This window comes from Diorhabda carinulata, chromosome X (assembly GCF_026250575.1).
Source record: "Diorhabda carinulata isolate Delta chromosome X, icDioCari1.1, whole genome shotgun sequence".
NCBI lineage: Eukaryota > Metazoa > Arthropoda > Insecta > Coleoptera > Chrysomelidae > Diorhabda > Diorhabda carinulata.
In genome coordinates, this window is record NC_079472.1 from 11,245,880 (window position 1) to 11,266,121 (window position 20,242).

Genomic DNA, 20,242 nt, shown 5'->3' on the forward strand with positions numbered 1-20,242 from the left:
GTAATAATAAAATTCCACGAAAAATTGACTTAAGAAAGGAGCCCAAATTTTAAAAATCAATAGCCCCCAAAGAAATATTTTTGTGCCCAATTTTATATTTATTACCGCCCAAATACGTAATTAACGATGGCCTAATATAATAAAAGCTGGTGCCCAAACTAATAGTTTTTTCCTTCTAAATTTATTGACCATAGCGCCCAACTTAAATAAACACTGTAATCCAATCTAATGAATGTTTATGTTTGAATTTATTATACATTTTAGCCCAATTCGACAGGTGGGGGCCCTAAAATTTAATCACAAAATTCTGCGAAACATTGATTGAACAAAGGAGCCCAAATTTTAAAAATCAATAGTCTTTAAATTTAATAAAACCAGCCCTATCTAAGATATTTTTTTGTGTCCAATTTCAATTATCAATCCTAACCAACAAGATAATCAATTATGCCCTATTTTATTTTTATTGTCGCCCAAATTCCTTAATTAACGATGCCCTAATATAATAAACATCAGTGCCCAAACTAATTTTTTCTTTTTAAATTTAATAACCATAACGCCCAAATTTAATGAACACTGTAGTCCAATCTAATAAATGCTTATGCCCGAATATAATAAACATTGTTGCCCAAATCGGACAGGTGGTGGCACCTAAATTTAACAACAATGAAGAAACCCAAATATCTGACAGGTGTTGAAATCTTCTTACCTGATATGGATTATACACATCACGAGGATCTCTTCGACTCCTATATTTTTCTCTATCTCTATGCCTCCTATCGCGATCGTCTCTATCTCTAGCTCTATATGAATCGTGCATGGAATCAGATCGACTGGATGGTCTCGACCTTTGCTCATATTCCTCATCGTATCTATATAAACAAAGAAAATTTACATTTTTTTTTATCAAATCACCAACATCTCCAACAATTACCTATTGGAGTAATAGTAATCCCTGGGGTCCCTTCGCCTTCTATCCTTCTCCTTATCTTTCCTCAAACTACCGTATCTTCTATCCCTATCCTCGTAATTTTTTCTATCCTTCTCCTTATCGCTGTAATAATCCGTATCCTCCTCGTATCCTCGACCTCGATATTTCCGTCTTTCGTATTTTTTATCCCTATAAAATTATCCAAAAATGTTATCTAGAAAAATAATAGATATCTTCAAGAGACATATTTTGAAATCATCTCGAAGTATACAGGGTGTTGTATAATCCCTTTACAAATTAAAAAATTGATTTTCTTTAGGAGATTTCCTGTATTTTGATCCAAAATCACATTGTTCCAATTTTTTTTTTTACTATAACGAAACGAATTCTTCAGAAGTTTGAAAAATAAATACGATTTCGGATTCATATACAGAGTATTTCATTTAGAATATCACATTTTTGGTTTGAAATTTATTTATACAACATCCTGTATACTTCGAGATGATTTCAGGATATGTACCTTGATGATATCTATTATTTTTCTAGATAACATATGAAGTTATAAATGATGTGCCCTGTATATTCAACCGAATTTGGATCAATCTCAATTTTTTTTTCAAATAGTGTTAAATATTTTGTTTCGTAAGCTTAAAAAAATTGACATTAATCCTAATTCGGTTAAATATACAGGATATCCTATTTAAAAAAAATCGAATTGAATCAAATTTGAATTGATGTCAATATTTTGTAGCTACGAAACGGAATTTTCAAAGCAATCAGAAAAAAGAGGTTAATCATCATTTAGAAAATCAAATTCTTAGCTTGGAACGAATTTACACAACATCCTGTATAGTTCGAAATGATATCAAAACATTTTTTCCAGAAAAATAATAGATATTTTAAAGGAACATCATGTCCAATTATACAGGGTGGTGCAAAAATCTATTCCAAACTAAAAATGTAATTTTCTTAATGATATTGAATCGAATTTGAATTAATCTCATTATTTTTTCATGCCATTTTGTAGATTTCGTTTCATATTTGAAAAAAAAACTGTAATCAATTTAAATTCGTTTCAATATACAGGGTATATCGTTTAGAAAATCGCATTTTCGCATTGTAACGGTTTTACAAAACACCCTGTATAGTTCGAAATGACATCAAAACATGTTTTCGAGATAAATAATACACATACTCAAGATATATATATTTCAATATCATCTTGAACTATACAGGGTGGTGTATAAAACCGTTACAATTCGAAAATGCGATTTTCCCTGTATATTGAAACGAATTCAAGTTGATTTCATTTTTTTTTTGAAATTTCAACAGAACAAAAACTTAAAAATAAAAAAAAAATAGATTAATCAAATTTCGATTCATTATACAGGATGTATCGTTCATAATATCACACGTTCAGTTTTCTAACCTACAAACCGAATTTTTTCATTTAATAATCGAACCCCACCTGTAACTATCCGGACTATATCTCTCCCTCTCCTTCCTCAGTTTCTCCCTTTCCTTTTCTCGTTCTCTTCTACTTCTTTCGGTGATTCTTTTGTCCCGTGAAGGCCATATCGACGGTTTCCTCGAATCGCTGTCGCTGCTCTCCTGTTTACTGTGTCTCCTTTGCGCCGCCGTATCCGGTAAACTCGTATTCGATGTATGACCGTCGGTTACGTTCTCCCCAACCGTCATATTTCGAACGGAATTCGTCATTTTGGCGATTTCGTTTTCCGGTAGTTCCCCTTCGACGGAATCTCTTCTTTTGTTATCTGGATTCGTTCGATTCGGATCTGCAACCGATTACTTTTAGTGCCGCCGAAATAATTCGTCGTTAATTTACTCACTTGTAGATGTCGGTGGGTTGTTAACACTCGGCGGGGTATCCGCACCAATGGTAGCCGATCGAGGTTGGGAGGCGTGTTGGACCAGTTGATTAAATTCCGGTTCGGAATCGTTTTCTTCTTGGTTTTTCTGTTGATTGAGTGGAGATTCGGGAGAACTCGATTCGCCAGGTACCATTCGACGTAGACCTTCCGGGGGCCCGTACGTTTGGGTCGCCGTTGGTATATTCGCTTCGGTTTGTCCCAGAACCATCCTACTGAGTCCCGGTGGTGGTTCGTCGGTGAAATTCCCAGGGTTACTGGCACCTTCTCTTTGTTCTAATTGTCCCGGCACCATTCTCCTCAGTCCAGGGGGCGGTACGTTATCGCTTCCTTCTTGTTGCCCCCTAAGATCTTCACGTTCATTTTCTATATCATCCTGTAAATAGAAAAAATAATCGATTAATCTGTCTAAACGAACCTTTTGAATGTTCAAATTTCGATATTTTTAATTACTATAAACATAATGAATTTAATTTACCGTATGGTCGTTGTAATTGCCTTCTGATAAGTGACCGGTTTCTAGATACTGATTTCTATCGTTTATAGGAGCCTCGTTATTATCGGGTCTGTGATTTGGTTTAACTTTTTGCGATGGTTGCGGTTGATTTACTGGATCGGGTTGTTCGGAATTTTCCGGGGGAGTTTCGAGATTAACCTTAAAAATTTAAAATCGGTATAACTGAATACAAAAATGGGACTTGCAACTATGTTTCAAGTAAAATATCATATTCAGTCATCGAAATTGATTAAATGTGCCATTAGAATGAATACAAGTTAAAATTAAATATGTTCCATTACACATATTGGAACCTAAGTATCTTGTTATTATTGTCTAATGACCATAAATACACTAATTGACTCATGAATTATAGTTTACAGAACCTTTTCATTTCAATGAACACTCTCATAACCTTATATATTTCATTGGCACACTTATTAAAGCTAACAACACTTATACAGAGCCTAATGACCTTATACAGTTCTAATGGGATTAAAACTGAAGTCTGGTGATAATAAACAGTCTAAACATCGAAAAAATAGTCCCTAATGACCTTATACAGTCCAACTGACTGAAGAATTAGAACTTAATGACCTTATAAAGTTCTATTGGGATTAAAACTGAAGTCTTATGATAATAAACAGTCTAAACATCGAAGAAATAGTCCCTAATGACCTTATACAGACCAACTGACTGAAGAATTAGAACTTAATGACCTTATACAGTTCTATTGGGATTAAAACTGAAGTCTTATGATAATAAACAGTCTAAACATCGAAGAAATAGTCCCTAATGATTTTATACCGACCAACTGACTGAAGAATTAGAACTTAATGACCTTATACAGTTCTATTGGGATTAAAACTGAAGTCTTATGATAATAAACAGTCTAAACATCGAAAAAATAGTCCCTAATGACCTTATACAGACCAACTGACTGAAGAATTAGAACTTAATGACCTTATACAGTTCTATTGGAACTAAAACTGAAGTCTTATAACAATAAACAGTCTTTTATTGATATTACAACTCTGGTCTAATGACCTTGAACAATCTTTCTGACAATAAAACTGATGTCTGATATCCTTGGAACAGTTTTATTCACATTAAAACCGTGGTTATGACCTTAAACAGTCTTATTGAGAATTAATGCACTGTTTACACCATCACTACACCAACATTCACAATTAAACTGTCTGACGCGCGTTTCTATAACCAAGTTATCGTCTTCAGAGACTGAAGGTAAACTGTTTACCTCTGAAGAGGATAACTTGGTTATAGAAACGCGCGTCAGACAGTGTAATTGTGAGTGTTGGTGTAGTGGTGGTGTAAACAGTGTATTCAATATGAACATATTATTTTATATTAAAACTGTGGTCTAATGACCTTAAACAGTCTTACTGATAATAAAACTGATGCCTGATGCTGTTGGAACCGTTTTATTGACATTAAAACTAATGTTTAATGCCCATGAACAGTCTTATTTACATTAAAACTGCTGTCTAATGACCTTGGAACACTTTTATTGGAATTAAAACTGATGTGTTATGACCTTGGAACAGTATTATTCATATTAAAACTGTAGCCAAATGACCTTATACAATCAAATCAAAAAATTTGAAAAAAATGATTTCCAAATAAAAAAAAAACTGATACTTACTTGTTGACTATGAAAGTTAGTTTGATACAAATTCTGTCGACTGTCTGGCGGTGTAACAACCGCGCCCCTAAACATATTTGTCGTCGACGAATGAGATAAGACAGCAGTCGTCCGTTTATAAGGATTTTTAGATTCGTCGTTCACAGATTGAGGCGGCGGTAGTACCGGCGGTCGAGGTAGTGCAGAATTATTAACAATTTCCTCATTTTCGTACGTTTCCCTTTTAACCTGTGCATCTTCTTGCGGTTGAGGATCTTGCCCTTTAATATCATAAAAAAATTATATTTTACGGGCACATTTATTTTATAAAAATCATTACCAGATATCGGTGAATGACTAATTGTTGAACTACGACTCATCATATGACTTTTATCGCTTTCAGAAGTATGCAGAACGTCATCGGACGATTCTTGAGAAATCTGGGATTCAGTCGACCATTGAGGCGTCTCCAATTTACCCCTTTTACCCGTCGTTGAATGATCTTGAGCTGTATCGTTATCAGTTTTTTGTGAATTTTTCGAAATTTTAGGGAACAAATCTTGTACGTCGCCGGGATTTTCATTTTTAACGGGATTTTTCGCGTCTTCCACGCCCCAGTTCCACGCTTCTTCGTTAGAAAATGCGCCATCTTTAAATTCATACATAGTTAATTTTTAGATTAACCCTGTATCAAATACTACAAACGAGATGAAAAGATACTAGTATCTGAGCTAGTCCAGCCCTGCTTATATTGCTTATATAATCAGGACAAGACCAATTAAATATAAAAAAAAGAAGTTTAAATGATAAACTCGACATTTTTAATAGTCAATCATCAAAAAAATCTGTCAAAATTTCAGTAATTACGAAGATACATTAAAAAAAATGTGCGATTGTAACAAAGGTGATAATTCCCGTAAATCTGGTAGCATTTTTTGCGGAGGAGGAAAATGTACTTGTAAATCAGACGAGGATTCCTGTTGTCCGACTCCATGCAACAAAAAAAGCGGTAAAGTAAGTAAAATGTACTAACCAACTCGTCCGGTTTGGTTCAAATTTGCTTGAACGTTCGAATTATCTTCATCCCCCCATCCCCAATTCCACGCATCCGCTTCGGCATGCTGTTGACCGGTTTGAGTTTCGTATAAATTGTTCTGATTACTCAACTGACCATACTGCACGTTGTTATAATTTTGCTGACCATATCTGGGTAAAACGAAAATTTTTCTCAACAGAATATCAATCAACATCTTCAGATAATTTATTACAGGATTCAATCTATTAGAATAAGTAGCTCGGTTATTGATTTTAGACTTACCCTGTATTAGTTTGAAGGTAACCCACGTGTTGGTTGTGATATTGGGGTTCACCGTACTGGCTATTTTGGTTATAAACAGGGGGGTTGTTATATTGTTGCTGCCAGTAATTATGTTGGGGATGTTGACCTTGTTTAGGTACCGGTTGGTACTGAACCTGTTGGTTCGTATACCAATTATTATGAACCGGTTGATTTTTCCATTGGGTCTATAATAAAATTCAAAATCATACTTTTTAAGTACTATTTTTCTAACAGTTATCGAATATACATTTTTAAATTAATTATAATTATGTAAATCTATTAATTTTAATTGTTAATTTAACGTAAATTACCTGTTTTTAAAATTTAAAGAGGTCGTTAAATATATTACACCATTTTTAATATTTACTCTCCTCTTATTTGAGATTATTTATAAAAATATGTAAATCTTGCCTAAACTGCTTAATACGGTTCTGGCTTAAAAATGACATTCGGTGCGCAAGCGTCAAAATTACAGTGTCTATTCATCAAATTACACGTTCTACTAAAACGTTCGAAAAATCCTCAAAACATGGCGGATTGTCCGGTAAAATAACCCAATCAATAAGTACAACATTTTTTGTTTAAACCACGTTTATATATATTGTAGACTAAAAGCAAATGTCAAACATCTATGGGAAAAACTTTTAGAATAGTAATGGTACGACATGGGGAATCCGAATGGAATAAACTGAATCTTTTTTGTGGATGGTTTAACGCCGACCTCAGCGATAGAGGTAGAGAAGAAGCCGTCAGGGCCGGACAGGCCATTAAAGAGATGGGTTTAAAATTCGATTTAGCGTTCGCGTCCGTATTAAAACGATCTCAAGATACGTTAAAATCGGTTTTAGAAACTAGCGGACAAAGTTCTATACCCGTTGAGTACACGTGGAGGTTAAACGAACGACATTATGGAGGATTAACAGGTTTAAAAAAAAATGTTATTTTCTTTCAAATTGCATATCGAGCCTAATTTATTTTTAGGATTAAATAAAGTGGAAACAGTTGAAAAATACGGGGAAGAACAAGTACAGATATGGCGTAGAAGTTTCGACGTACCGCCTCCGCCGATTACACCCGAAAATCAATATTACAGCACGATTTTAAACGATCCTATATACGCAAACGGACCACCGAAGGATCAATTTCCCATGTTTGAATCCCTTAAATTAACCATAGAAAGAACAATGCCGTTTTGGAACGAAAAAGTTGTACCAGCTATGAAAGTATTAAATATATTGAAGTTATATTGAAAATCATTAATAAAAAAATCCCTTTTAGAGCGGTAAAAGGATCATAATTGCGGCACATGGGAACAGTTTAAGAGGAATCGTTAAACATCTGGATCAAATTTCAAACGAAGACATCGCACAGTTGAATCTACCTACCGGAATACCATTTATGTATACTCTAGATGAAAATATGAAGCCGATAGAGAGTATGAAATTCCTAGGGGATCCAGAAACCGTTAAAAAAGCAATGGAAGAGGTCGCTAATCAAATAAAAAAGAAATAAAACGATGCAGATTACAATACAGGACTTTAAACTGGTTTCAATGTTTTTAATAAAATTTTATTGCTTTTCTAACTTTATATTTAAATGCAAATATATAGCATTATATTACTCACATATTTAAACTAAACTAGTTTTAAATCAGCAATAAATATAGAAAAAGAAGTTCATTTTCTTTAAAAATCCCATCTGAACATCTAAATCCCATTAAATGACGGTGATTCCCTTTTTAACAGCTCTAATCACCCAGGAATTTTGTATTAGGTAGAATACCATTTGCTATCACATTTCAAGTGTTGTGTTTGAAGTAAATTTGACAATATCGCAACATTTACTTCAATTTTAATAATAAATCAATGAAATCGGTTATCTAACCAGAAAATTATCTCCGAAGATTAGAATCTGAGCCCTAGAACGTTCCTAGAAGCTCAATTAAGGTTGTTGGCACTGACAGTGAAAGTGGTTATGGAATTTAGTGACTTAAAATACGTTACAGTAAACTTTCAACTAAATTTCAAAGAAATTGTTAATATGGGAATAAAATCTGTTGAAAACTATTTTTATTTAGCTAGATTGCAACAAATTGAATATATAGGGCAGTATCTGAGTCCTAGAACGTTTCTAGCAGCTCAATTAGAGGTATTAATAAGCAAATCAAATCTGTTAAAAACTTTTATTTTGCCCTAAAGGTAACAAATTAAATCTATAGGGTAGTATCTGAGCCCTAGAACGTTTCTAGCAGTTCAATTAGAGGTGTTGACACTTACAGTGAAAGCGGTTATGGAATTTAGAGACTTGCAAATATACTACAATAAACTCTCGACTAAATTTTAAAGAAATTCTTAATAAGCAAATGAAATCTGTTGAAAACTATTTTTATTTTGCTTTTAAAGGAAAAAATTGAATCTGTAGGGCAGTATCCAAGTCCATGAATATATCTAGAAAACTGAAAGTTTAATTAAGGGTGTTAAAAATTGGTAGTAAGGTGTTAAAAAATGGTTTTCACTTGTTATATAAACTGAAAATTATCTTTATAGGTCCAATTTAACCCTAGAACTTTCCTAAAAGACTATAAGTCTGAGTAAGAGTCTTAATAAATATATGTAGAGCAGTTATGGAATTTAAAAACTTGCGAATATGTAAAATGTCAACTGAAAAATTGGTAATAAGCAAATAAAATCTGTTGAAAACTATTATTATCTTGTCATACAACCTTAAAATATCTTTGATCATCAGTATTCAAACCTTAGAATGTTCCTAATAGACTATAATTCAATTGAGGGTGTTATTAATTAGAATAAAAGCAGTTATATTATTAGAAACTAACTATGGAATATATTTCTAGGGAATTGAATATTTTGGGAAACTTTTAAAAAATATTGTTCAATTGGAGTGATAGTGATAACTTTTAATAACGATTAAAGAGTAGAGGTTACAACTGCACTAGAAACAGCAACATTCTATAATGTAAGCAGTAATAATCAAAAAGAAGATTTATCTTGAAAATACACAACTATCTTAAAGCTATTTTTTCTTCTCATAAAGCACCGATTTTTCTACTATTTCTTCCAGTATTGAAAGATTTTATGAGCAATTCACTTCCTTTAATCTTTATTATATATATATATATATATATATATATATATATATATATATATATATATATATATATATATATATATATATATATATATATATATAAATTAATTCTAACAATTTCATTCGTTATAATATTGTCTCAACATCATAAAAACAGTTTTAGAAAAATTTAAGAATCTTCCATGTTTGGTAACATGTAACAAGTTATATAATCGTATAGTTATAAGGGGAAGAAAAAATAATGTAATTAATTGAACAATTGAAATCATTTTAAATACACATAATTTATAATAATAAAAAAACCAATAAGATTAACTAGGTTATAAAATTAATGCTTATATGGAGGATTTTTTATTTGAAACATTAAAAAATACGTAAATCAGACTATTATAAAAAAAAATAGTTTTTCTCTGCAATTTATAAAAAATATAGATTATACAGACAAACATAGTAAAAAAAAATTTACCTCAGTTGTGGAATGTTGATTTGGGTTATACATGGGTACAGGCGGGGTTGGTGCCGGACTGGGCGTACCTGAACCCCTTTTTTTCATCCAAGACATGATTTACCTATACATTTAAAAAAAAACCTTGCGTCAATATTTGACAGTACTCGTAACCAAACTTTTCGATATAAATCCATTTTTCGCATAGATAATTAATAATTTCAATAAATATATAAAGAAATTCATTATTTATATATAAATATATAAAGAAAATTATTATTTATAGCTAATTTTAATAAATAATCAAAGTTTAGTAGTTGATAGTCGGTCATATCCTCATTCTTATCACTAGCACGTCAGCAATTAAATACAGTTAAATCTCTGTTAATAAATAGTGAATACAATAAGTTTTAGTCAAATTTTGACTAAAACATATGTTAGGACTTACTCAATTCTCAGCATTGATTTGGATTCCTTTCATTTTGATATTCGCCCATATGACTTGTTATGTAGACTTTAGTTATGAAATATTCCAATAACGAATCACTTAACAATGAACACTATTATAAAATAAATAACAATTATTACGGTATACAAAAACGGAAACAATTACAACGCTATTTTCACAAAAATTATCACAATCTCATTATATATTTCTAATTTCTACATTTACTACTTAGGTGATGTGTCTATCCTTTTTTAACACGCATTTAAAACGTATTAGAATGGGATGGATATATAGAGAAATGTCTGACAGGTTTCTCTTTACCTTATGATCTTCTTTTTCTGTTTGTCTAATGGATACTTGCGCCTTGCATCTCACTCGAGTCGTAACGTCAACATACGTGGCAATAAAACAGAGATGTAATAAGCTTTGTTGAAATATTAATGAATAATTTTTCGTTTTTTATACTATTATTTTAAATTAAGTATTTTAGACCTTTCTTTTTTACATAATTCACTACTGTTTTCAATTTTATAACCGAAATTTTTCAATAGCTTTATATGGGATACAATCATTTATTTTTTAATTAAAAAATTTCGTCTCGTAACAAGCAACACCACCACTGTAGTAATTTCGCAGTTTTTTTATGTGGTTATTTCATATTGTTTTCAATAAACTAGTGGTAGAGGATGCAGTCAGTAAAGAAAATTCTCCTCTCATTTCAATTATTTTATTAAATGTTTATTTCAACAATAAAATATAAAGTGACGAGAAAAAATCAAAAATTTTATTATAAAAATAAAAGTCGAGGAAAAGTATTAGATCAAATAAAAATAGTACCTTCTTTTTACCTTTTTAATTATACTAACAATGTCACTTCCGTGTAATGCTGGTTGCCTATCGGTATCTAACGATGTTGTGCGCTAAAAGAAGGCTTTGTTTCTCCATTATAAGTTGATGAAAATTATTAAAATTAATGTTGTGTTTTGATAATATTGTATGAAAACTTTTATAATGTGATTGTTTTCCGAAAGTATTATTTTTATTAATTTTGTGTTTTATACGTTATTTACAGTGAATTAACGCATCGGATAAACTTTGTAAGTACAACTTTTATTAAAATTCGTATAAAATGTTAGGTTAGTTTAATTCACTTTATTTGAAATGTGTTTGTAGATATTTTTATTTTTTCCTGTTTTATAATTTGAAAAATCGGTTTCAAATAAAAATTGTCTTGGTTATTTCACAAAAAATTAACGTCACTAATATTTTATTAATTTTTAAAAATATAACTTTAATGGGTATCAAAGGAAATAAGTTATTTTTTTAATCCCTGAATATTTATTACAAATTCAACAATAACATTTACTACTTACACTTTAACATAAAAAAATGAACAAAATCCAACTCCTTATTAACATAACCTATATTTTCGAATAAGTTGGCGGGACTTCTGAAAAAATATGTACAAAAGTTATCTACTATAGACTATTTTGAAAATACTAAATATATCGTCTATTTATTGATTTCATATTCTAATTTTAACTCAAATTTTGATTTTTCGTATTTTCAAAATGTCCTCAGTCATTTGAAGTGGATTTTATTGATTTAATACCCCAATTTCTTCAGCGCCTTCAGATCAACGTCTTTATAGTAATCTTCACTAAAAAAAATAGATTTTTTTTATTACACATATATAATATCGGTCAAATTTTATATAAAAATCATTACAGTGTTATTTCCATTCTTTATTGAATTAATATCTAACTCACCTTCAAATACCAATTTTTTATATATACACACCCTGTACGATAATTAAAACCAAAATGTGTTGAATCAGGCATTACGTTCATTTCAACATTTACACTCAGAGTACTATATCTATCCTTTTTTTATTCACATGTAATATACACATATGACATATGCAAGCCTACTAACGTATATTTGACAATAAACAAAAAGTTGGGTTATAATCTATAATTGATTTGATCGATCTATATAAAATTAAATGCTATTTATTATTTGTCAAGGTAATTAATAGACATATTTGAATTATTTTATTAAATGGTAATACCATTTTCAACACAAATTTTGTTATACCAAATGTGAGCTATATATTTCGATGAATACAGGGAGAGTCATAAGTTAAAATAAATTAGTATCTTGATCTAACTTTTTTTAATAATTACAGGGTTGTATTAATTATGACTCTCCGTTTATATACTATGAATATTATTTAGATTTACCTTACCATGATATAAATATGATACCGATGATTAGAAATAGACTTTACCATGAAAATAGTCCACCACAGATATATAAAGAAAGAAACTTGTATAGTACATCAACAGGGGCGGTGTTAGGAAGAAAAGTTAGATTTTTTATAGGGTTAAAAAATAAACTTGTTATTTTTAAACGGGTTTTTATTTAATGTTTATATTATATATATATATATATATAAAATAGAAGAGGAATTTAATTTTGTACCATTTAACAAAATATTTTTGAGATACAGCGTAGAAAAACAGTCATGGAACGATCTGTATCATCAAATTTATTATTATACAAAACTTTTTTGAAACCGCGTCGATTGTTAACATACAAAGTGACATTTTATGGACGAAACATTGAAAGCAAATGATATAAAATTATACAATGTAATAAAAAAATCTGTTTATTAATAAATACTAAATTATTTTACTGTTACAATTATTTACGTTAATTAAAAAACTACAGGGTTTTTCATTAGAAGTCCATTTTATAAAATGCATTTAACGTGTTTCCCTGTATTTAGAGAATACTGAACAAATTTTAGGACCGATTTGATAGATTTATATCTAAAATTTTAAATAAGTAAATAATGAGCTTTAAAATCTCGTTCGTATTTTGAAAATTGGAAATAAAACGGAAAATATTAATTGTTTAAAAATATAGTAATAAATATGTGAATGTAGAAAGAGAAATGTATGAAAATACTAATTTTTTGTGAATAAAAACATCGTTGTTGATAAGACTAGAGAATATAGTGGGTAAATTGACATATCACGTGACATAATTGACCTTGAATGCTACGTAAATGGCAAAAATGAAGATTTATTTACTTCTGATTTGAGGTTATGAGAAAAATATGACATTTGACGTTAAATATCGGAAAAAAATTGACAATTGTCATATTTGACGTCGACGAACGTGGTTGTTAAATGAACTACTTTTATTTATGGAAATATAAAGTTTGAAATTATGTATTAGATAAGAAAATCAAAGCTAACGAGCCCTTATGAAGGGCTTCCATTTCCGACTATCTACTTATTTAAAAATAGTAGTTTAAAATTTAATTGTTGCTCGGTGATTCGGGCGCGTTACGCGACGCAGGTGCAGGTCTGGGTTTTTTGGGGGCCGCGTTAGTTGCGGGACGCGAAGCGCCGTTGCTTTGAAGACCTGCCAAAAGCTCGCTCTTGCGGATGCTCTTCAGATCCAAATCGCCGTAGTAGTCTTCGCTGCGAGATTTTTTTTTTATTTTAATAATTTTACAAAAAGTTTATTTATCAGACACGGCATCGCTCCATTACGAAAATCGAAAATACTTCCGAATCCGGTTCAGTATCATAATAGAAATTCGATAATTTGACGTTTTCTAAATCGTACAATCCAGTTATCGAGATCCCAGACGAGCTAATACAAACAGTTTTACCATTTATTGACTATCGATCCGTCTACTAAAAATAGGTCCCCCAAAATAAAACCCTTCCTTAAATTGATAAAAATCCAATTCAAAATGCCGAACCGGAAATCAACCAATCAAATTATTGGTGAAATCGGAAATAGTAGACATCGATAAATGGATTCTACGAACTCGAAAACGCTTAATTAATTTCATTATGATCCTAAAATTACGATAGGGTAGTGTGGTTCTTTTCGAGCCACCCTGTATTAGTAATATTCGGAATTTCAGTTTCATATTTCAGAGTAACCAGAGAGTGTCGTGTCTCATAATTTAAAAGAAAAATGGTTAAAAAGATTGTATGAAATTAAGAAAAAAAATTAATTTTGAGTTACTAAAGCGAATAAGTGTTATTAGCATGCACGACATAACCAAAGTAAATAGAAATTTTGGACATTCATGTATAAATATGTAGAATCCTCCCCCCGCCCCCAATTTTTTTTAATATTTAGAAAAATTATCATTGTAATGTTGGATATTTATGTCATTACATTTTTTACAAAAAAAATTTAACTTCTCTAAGTTGGTATTAAAACATCTTAGCGTAAGAAAATTTTATTAACATCTGTTATGACAAGCCACGCCTCACATACGTCAAAGTTTGGTTAGTTTTTATTTTTCAATAAAAAGCTTCCATTTTTAATTTTGAGTCTACTGCGCATAACTTCTGACATTATCTCACGATGTATTGAAAATATTGACATTTTAATGAATTCACTGAAATTTTCTAGGTTTTAACTATTTTTATGGCTTTTATTGGGTGCTAAAAACACTTTTCTTTTCTTCTTTTTTTATAAATCGTCATTCAACAACTCCAAAATTTAGCAACTCTACGAGATTTATTAAATGGGACATCCGGTATAATTAATCAATATTGTATTACATAGCAAGAACGATTTTTTAATGGGAATGTACAAAAACATACCATAATTATAAAAATATAAACTCATTTTTTTGCTACATCCTGTATACACGCTAACTTTTAAATATCCAATACTTCAATGACAATTATCTATTATTTTTTTATTAATATGATAAAAACTAATCAACATTTCGCGAAAAGTTCGTGTCAACTTACCATCCAGGTACGTCTTCTGGGTCCTCGCAGTTACCGGTACCATCGGCGTCGCCGATTTTGAATACGGTACCGATGGGACAACCGTATTCTCTAGCTTGACCTTCGAGGCAGATGTAATATTTTCTGCAATCGTCTGGGTGTGCGTGTCTTGAAAAAGATCCGGCGTTCGATATTTCCCCTGCAGCAGGGCACACAAATCCACCTGCAACTTCTGAAAATTAATAAGGGTATTTTTAAGGTGGGGTTGTACGTCAGTCGTAGTCTGAAAGCCAATTAGACATAATTACGTATGTTTTTATCGAAAAAAATAATTTCTTTTGTCGACCAGTGTATTTTAATCATCATAGTCAATGTCTAACGTCTGATAAAAATACTTTTTTAGGTTAGTTCCTATGATTTTCATATATTTTAATACGATTGATATTATTAATAATTAACACATGCGATGACTCATACGAATGAACAATGAGAGATGAGTAAAAATTGTTTACACCGTTTTAGATCTAATCGCAGCGTAAAATCACGTGCTAAAATCACATGGAACAATAAAATTTTCATTTGAAAGTTATAGTGATGGGAGTCTATAAAATCACAGCGCCAAAATCACTATATTTGAAGGATTACATTCTATACATTTTTAAAAATCGCAGTGAAAAATCACGATAATATTTTATTTAAACATAACGAAATACATAAAAATACTTGAACTGATAAAAATCGCGGTGATATTTTATTCAAACATAATTACCTATCCTAATTAAATTTAGTTAGTAATCACAGATATTATTGGAATTGCAGTGAAAAATAACGGTGAAATTTTAGTTTAACATCACTAGCTATACTAAGGTAATTGTAGCGACAGAAATCACGGTTATGATTGTCGATAAAATCACAGTGTCAAATCACGTCCATATTTTAATGAAGCGCGATTTAAAAAAGCAAATGACAGTTAATGGTTGTAATATTCAACCAAAATTGACATAATTTACCTTCGTTTTTACATTCTGGCACTTGGTCGGCCCACATACACACTCGGGCTTCTCTATCGTACGCAAGACCAGGGGAACACTGGTACCTGGAAGCTTCACCGTTCCAACAATTCCAGAATACGTCACATTTGGTAGCGTCAGCAAATATACCGTACAACCTATCACAGTGGGGCGAACTTATTGGAGGCTCTGAAAATAGATTATCTTTAGTTTCTGTGGTCACTATACCATCGAATTTATTACCTAGTTGAGACCTGTCGCCGCAGTCTACATTATGGATATAATCACAGTTTTCAGTCAAGAATTTAGAATCGCTTGCGTCGAAGGCTAAACCGTTACCGCAAGTTTTCAACTCTGCTACATTGTTGTCACATTTCCAATATTTATCGCAGGAGATATGGTGGGGGTAGAAACCGAAGTCGTCGGGGCATTTGAAATTTTCTTGGCTGTGAACTGTTATCGCAAAAAAAACGTAATTTATAGATTGATAGAAAAATTTTTAATGGTATACATTCAAAATTGAATAGAATAATGACTTATTCTATGCCAAAACGCTATATTTGACAATTATGACATGTGTCATTCGATAAATTATGAATCTTCTGTATATATATATATATATATATATATATATATATATATATATATATATATATATATCGTTTAATTCGAAATACGTATATGTATAAAGTGACGTAATCTAAAAAATGTCTACCACAATTGCAGGTCAAAGACCGAAAAGTAGAACACACCTTAAGAATTTTCTCGTAAAAGAATAAGAAAAAAAAACTGGTCCTTGTTACTTTCTGAATCTTGGTATGGCGTAATATTGTCTCGAGAACGCTATTCAGTAAATAAACTTTCATTTTCGATATATTCGAAGTCGGCCTAGGTTTAAATTTAATACTTATTACCGATTTCGACAGGTACCTACATTACCTACAGCCGCAGTATAAAAATTAACATGCCACGTAAATATGTCGTAATTTATTGTTTTCACATTATTACTCATAGATGGTGCTACAGAAACGTTGCCATTTCATAATAAATAATTGAAATTTATCTTGTAACCGATAAAAGTTCCATTCCAATTGATTTTATGTTTAACGGAGAAATTGAAATTAATATTTTTGATGTATTTTTTTTAAATAATAAATAAATAATTTAAATTTCTAAATATGAAAATTAATATTAAGGAAAAAGTTTTATATGAGTGTTCTATAATGTTGTATTAAAAAAATTATAAGTTATACAAGGTATATGAAAAGTTATAAACAATTTATTTTAAATTTGATATATTTAATTGGGATAAAAAACGTTATTTCATGTAAGTAAAATTTGAATGATTTTTTTTGTCTTTTAATTAATGAAAAAGTTGAAAAAATGTTGAAATAACGAAATTAATTCTATATTATATACTTTTATGTACAGATGGCGTTGTAAATATAAAATTTCATTTCAAACTGTTAGTTTACAAGCGGAATTGCAATTAAAATCGTCGATATTGACCTTAAGAAAATACCATAAATCAATTATCTTTTATAAAAATAGAAAAACCAGTTAACCTTCACTATTTATCTGTGGAATTCATTAAAGGACATTATAATACCGTTAAGCTCCGGAAATTATACAAGAATTATAACAAATTATATGAAAAGTCACGCCATCTATTTTGTTTTATTATTATTTACAAAATTCTTTGACGCGTGAATAGTAGTACGATTATGTCATTCTATTAAACAAAAAAATACCAAAAACCTCATGAAAATGTAATAAAAATATTTCAATAATCGCCTAATTAATTTCACCTAATTAACAAACTCATTAAAACTAATTTAGAAAGTGAAAATAATATTAACGAGGCAATATAAATAATTTCCTATCATTTTATTCACTAAATATATTTTATTAACGTACTTCCCTCGTATAACAAATTAATAGAATAGAAACTTTTCGTCATACGTAACATACAGTAGTTAAACGACCTCTTAATACCCCAACAATCGAAATGCAAATAATAATAAATTTAATAAATCAACGTCGAAGGGCGTGTCCGAATCAATTTCACTCGGTGAGATAGTGAACTGTTGGATTTAGATCTCGTCCGTTAAAAAAATAGTAATAAAAGTAATCAAGCATGTAAAACGAAAGCTGAAGAAATTTAAATACGTATCAATAATAAATACACGACATATGTTGATGGTAAAAACGTAAATTTCTACATGAAAGTTTATATGTTAATATTTACTTTTTAATAAATGTCTAGACAACCCACATCTCAGTAGGCTAAAAAATGTTTTCAAATATATCGCAGTGAGAGATGCGTTTGTTTGTATATGAATTAATATCGAAGCAGATGCGTTCGTTTATTAGATTCTATTCTATGAATCATAGAATTGAATGTACTTCTTCGTTTTTAATATAAAAATTAATAGCGATGCGTTCGTTATTACGAAATGTAAGCAAATAAAAAAGGTGCGTTTGTTTATTTAGTTCTTTATAATTCAATAGCAATAGAAGAAATTTTTGTTTATTCATGATTTTTTTTTAATAAATGATTAATTAGTTTTTGTAAATAATAGCGAACAAACCCCACGTTTCCCACAAAAATATTTGTCTCGCCAACACTTTTGATTATTAAAAATATATTATAATCACTATATCACAATAATCCTTGTGCACTATAAAGGTCCTTACCAGTTGAATAGAGTGCACTGAGCACCATCAAACACGCGAATCTCTTCATGGTACTATTTTCTTTAGCGGTACTACGAGTTACTGGGTTCTTCGCGGGTGATTGTCTTTCTTTATAGATGCAGATCCCTTCTACTAATTTCGATGGCGGGATCGAAAACCACGTATTCGTATGTTGGTTTATTACTTGAAACCGGCGAATTTTATATTTTTTTTTTTTATTTTTAATATACTTTTATTATGTTTTCTTTACTCATTTCACACATATATTTTTTAAGGGACGATGACAATACACTGAGAAAAAAATTTTAATTCAATCAGTAGAAATGTCAAATTCGAAATTGCTATAAAAACTCGTAAATATCCCAAAACTATAGTTAAAGTACTGAATTTAACACTTAAATTATACGGGGAGTCTCAAATATACATTTTTTTTTTTCGATTTTAAATGATATTGTTTACCTAGACACATTTAATAAGAATTTTAATTCAAATAAAAGATATTTCCTGCTATATAACCGAGGCGAAGGTAAAATTAAAAAAAATTTATGTCCAATGCGACAAATATAGCCACGCCCAAAAATCAAGACTGCCTTGATCCGATTCCTGTAGTTATACTGCCACTACATGATATCATTTACGGTTTGTTTGCAAGAATTCAGTAATTGACAAGTATAACAAAACTAGTTTGTGTTTTAATGTACGAGGTGTGTCAATTATGTTGAATCGATAATATTCTTTATTTTTCTAATTAAAATAATGTGTCGATAATGTTAATAATAACACTACGTTCGTCACTTGAACAACCGGAAATGAATCTTATATATTGACAGTAGTAAACAACGACGTAATATCCTGTAATTATCGAAAATTGCACTTTTTGAAATTATTTTTCTTCGACGCCACGTATAACTGGAAATATTTACAAGGAGATTCACCTATTGCATACATAGGTAGTTGTTTCATGCAAATATATTCTAAATTGAACTTTTTATTAATATTTCTATGAAAAAAGTGTCTAAAAAGAAATGAGTTCTGCGCGTAATTTCAAAATTAGTGGTGAGGATCTTAGTATACGTGATAAACAAAGGGGAACAAAAAAATTCAATCACACCTTACGACTTTTTGATAAACAATGAACCGTTGTGGGCTTAGAAGCGATTATACTTTCACTCTTCATCTTCTACGATCTCATCTGACTTGATGAACTAAACACGTGTTACGTAACGTAAATTATTTGAAAGAAAAATTTCTAATAAATTGATTTGTAAGAATAATAACTTTAACCTTTCGAAAAAGGAAAAAATAATCGTTCTTGTTCCCAAAATATGATGAAAAACAGTTTCCTCAATTCACTATGTAATTAACATGCCAAACAACGCATCAAAATACAATTGAAGATGAGAATTTTCTTAATTTACTAAAACGTTTAGTAGTCCCTCGTATAATTCCCAATTTTTAATTCGCA

General features: G+C 30.4%; 3 protein-coding genes across 12 annotated transcripts in view; 1 reads left to right on the forward strand and 2 right to left on the reverse strand.

Moving 5' to 3' along the window:
• The window catches only part of LOC130901379 (protein transport protein Sec16B), a 29,877-nt gene extending 18,967 nt beyond the window's left edge, over positions 1 to 10,910 (reverse strand). For 6 of the 8 annotated variants that reach the window (XM_057812752.1, XM_057812750.1, XM_057812746.1 and 3 more), the window contains exons 1-11: positions 10,296 to 10,574; positions 9,869 to 9,971; positions 6,274 to 6,479; positions 5,989 to 6,161; positions 5,296 to 5,604; positions 4,977 to 5,236; positions 3,296 to 3,472; positions 2,779 to 3,193; positions 2,397 to 2,724; positions 932 to 1,117; positions 707 to 869 (exon numbers count right to left, since the gene is read on the reverse strand). In XM_057812752.1, the coding sequence (XP_057668735.1) occupies positions 707 to 869; positions 932 to 1,117; positions 2,397 to 2,724; positions 2,779 to 3,193; positions 3,296 to 3,472; positions 4,977 to 5,236; positions 5,296 to 5,604; positions 5,989 to 6,161; positions 6,274 to 6,479; positions 9,869 to 9,964 (2,313 nt within the window). In that variant the 5' untranslated portion in view covers positions 9,965 to 9,971; positions 10,296 to 10,574. Of the gene's footprint in view, positions 1 to 706; positions 870 to 931; positions 1,118 to 2,396; positions 2,725 to 2,778; positions 3,194 to 3,295; positions 3,473 to 4,976; positions 5,237 to 5,295; positions 5,605 to 5,988; positions 6,162 to 6,273; positions 6,480 to 9,868; positions 9,972 to 10,295 lie in introns of all 8 variants that reach the window. The other 2 variants (XM_057812748.1, XM_057812744.1) reach the window with 1 other exon arrangement.
• Positions 5,778 to 7,920, forward strand: LOC130901384 (phosphoglycerate mutase 2-like). Of its 2 annotated transcripts, none has more exons than XM_057812764.1 (4): positions 5,778 to 5,969; positions 6,902 to 7,217; positions 7,276 to 7,517; positions 7,573 to 7,920. In XM_057812764.1, exons 1-4 carry the CDS (start codon positions 5,841 to 5,843, stop codon positions 7,804 to 7,806), a joined length of 921 nt encoding a protein of 306 aa, XP_057668747.1. In that variant the 5' UTR covers positions 5,778 to 5,840; the 3' UTR covers positions 7,807 to 7,920. The 2 variants fall into 2 exon arrangements, with proteins under 2 accessions (XP_057668747.1, XP_057668748.1); XM_057812765.1 differs by lacking the exon at positions 5,778 to 5,969 and adding an exon at positions 6,725 to 6,838.
• Positions 10,911 to 11,610: 700 nt separating the features above from the next.
• On the reverse strand, positions 11,611 to 19,304 carry LOC130901389 (protein obstructor-E). Of its 2 annotated transcripts, none has more exons than XM_057812770.1 (5): positions 18,778 to 19,304; positions 16,324 to 16,533; positions 16,081 to 16,269; positions 15,092 to 15,302; positions 11,611 to 11,955 (listed from the first exon to the last, which is right to left on the reverse strand). In XM_057812770.1, the coding sequence occupies exons 1-5, from the start codon at positions 18,824 to 18,826 to the stop codon at positions 11,901 to 11,903; spliced, it is 714 nt and encodes a 237-aa protein (XP_057668753.1). In that variant the 5' UTR covers positions 18,827 to 19,304; the 3' UTR covers positions 11,611 to 11,900. The 2 variants fall into 2 exon arrangements, with proteins under 2 accessions (XP_057668753.1, XP_057668752.1); XM_057812769.1 differs by lacking the exon at positions 11,611 to 11,955 and adding an exon at positions 12,698 to 13,789 and having other exon boundaries at positions 18,778 to 18,855.
• Between the last annotated feature and the right edge of the window lie 938 nt (positions 19,305 to 20,242).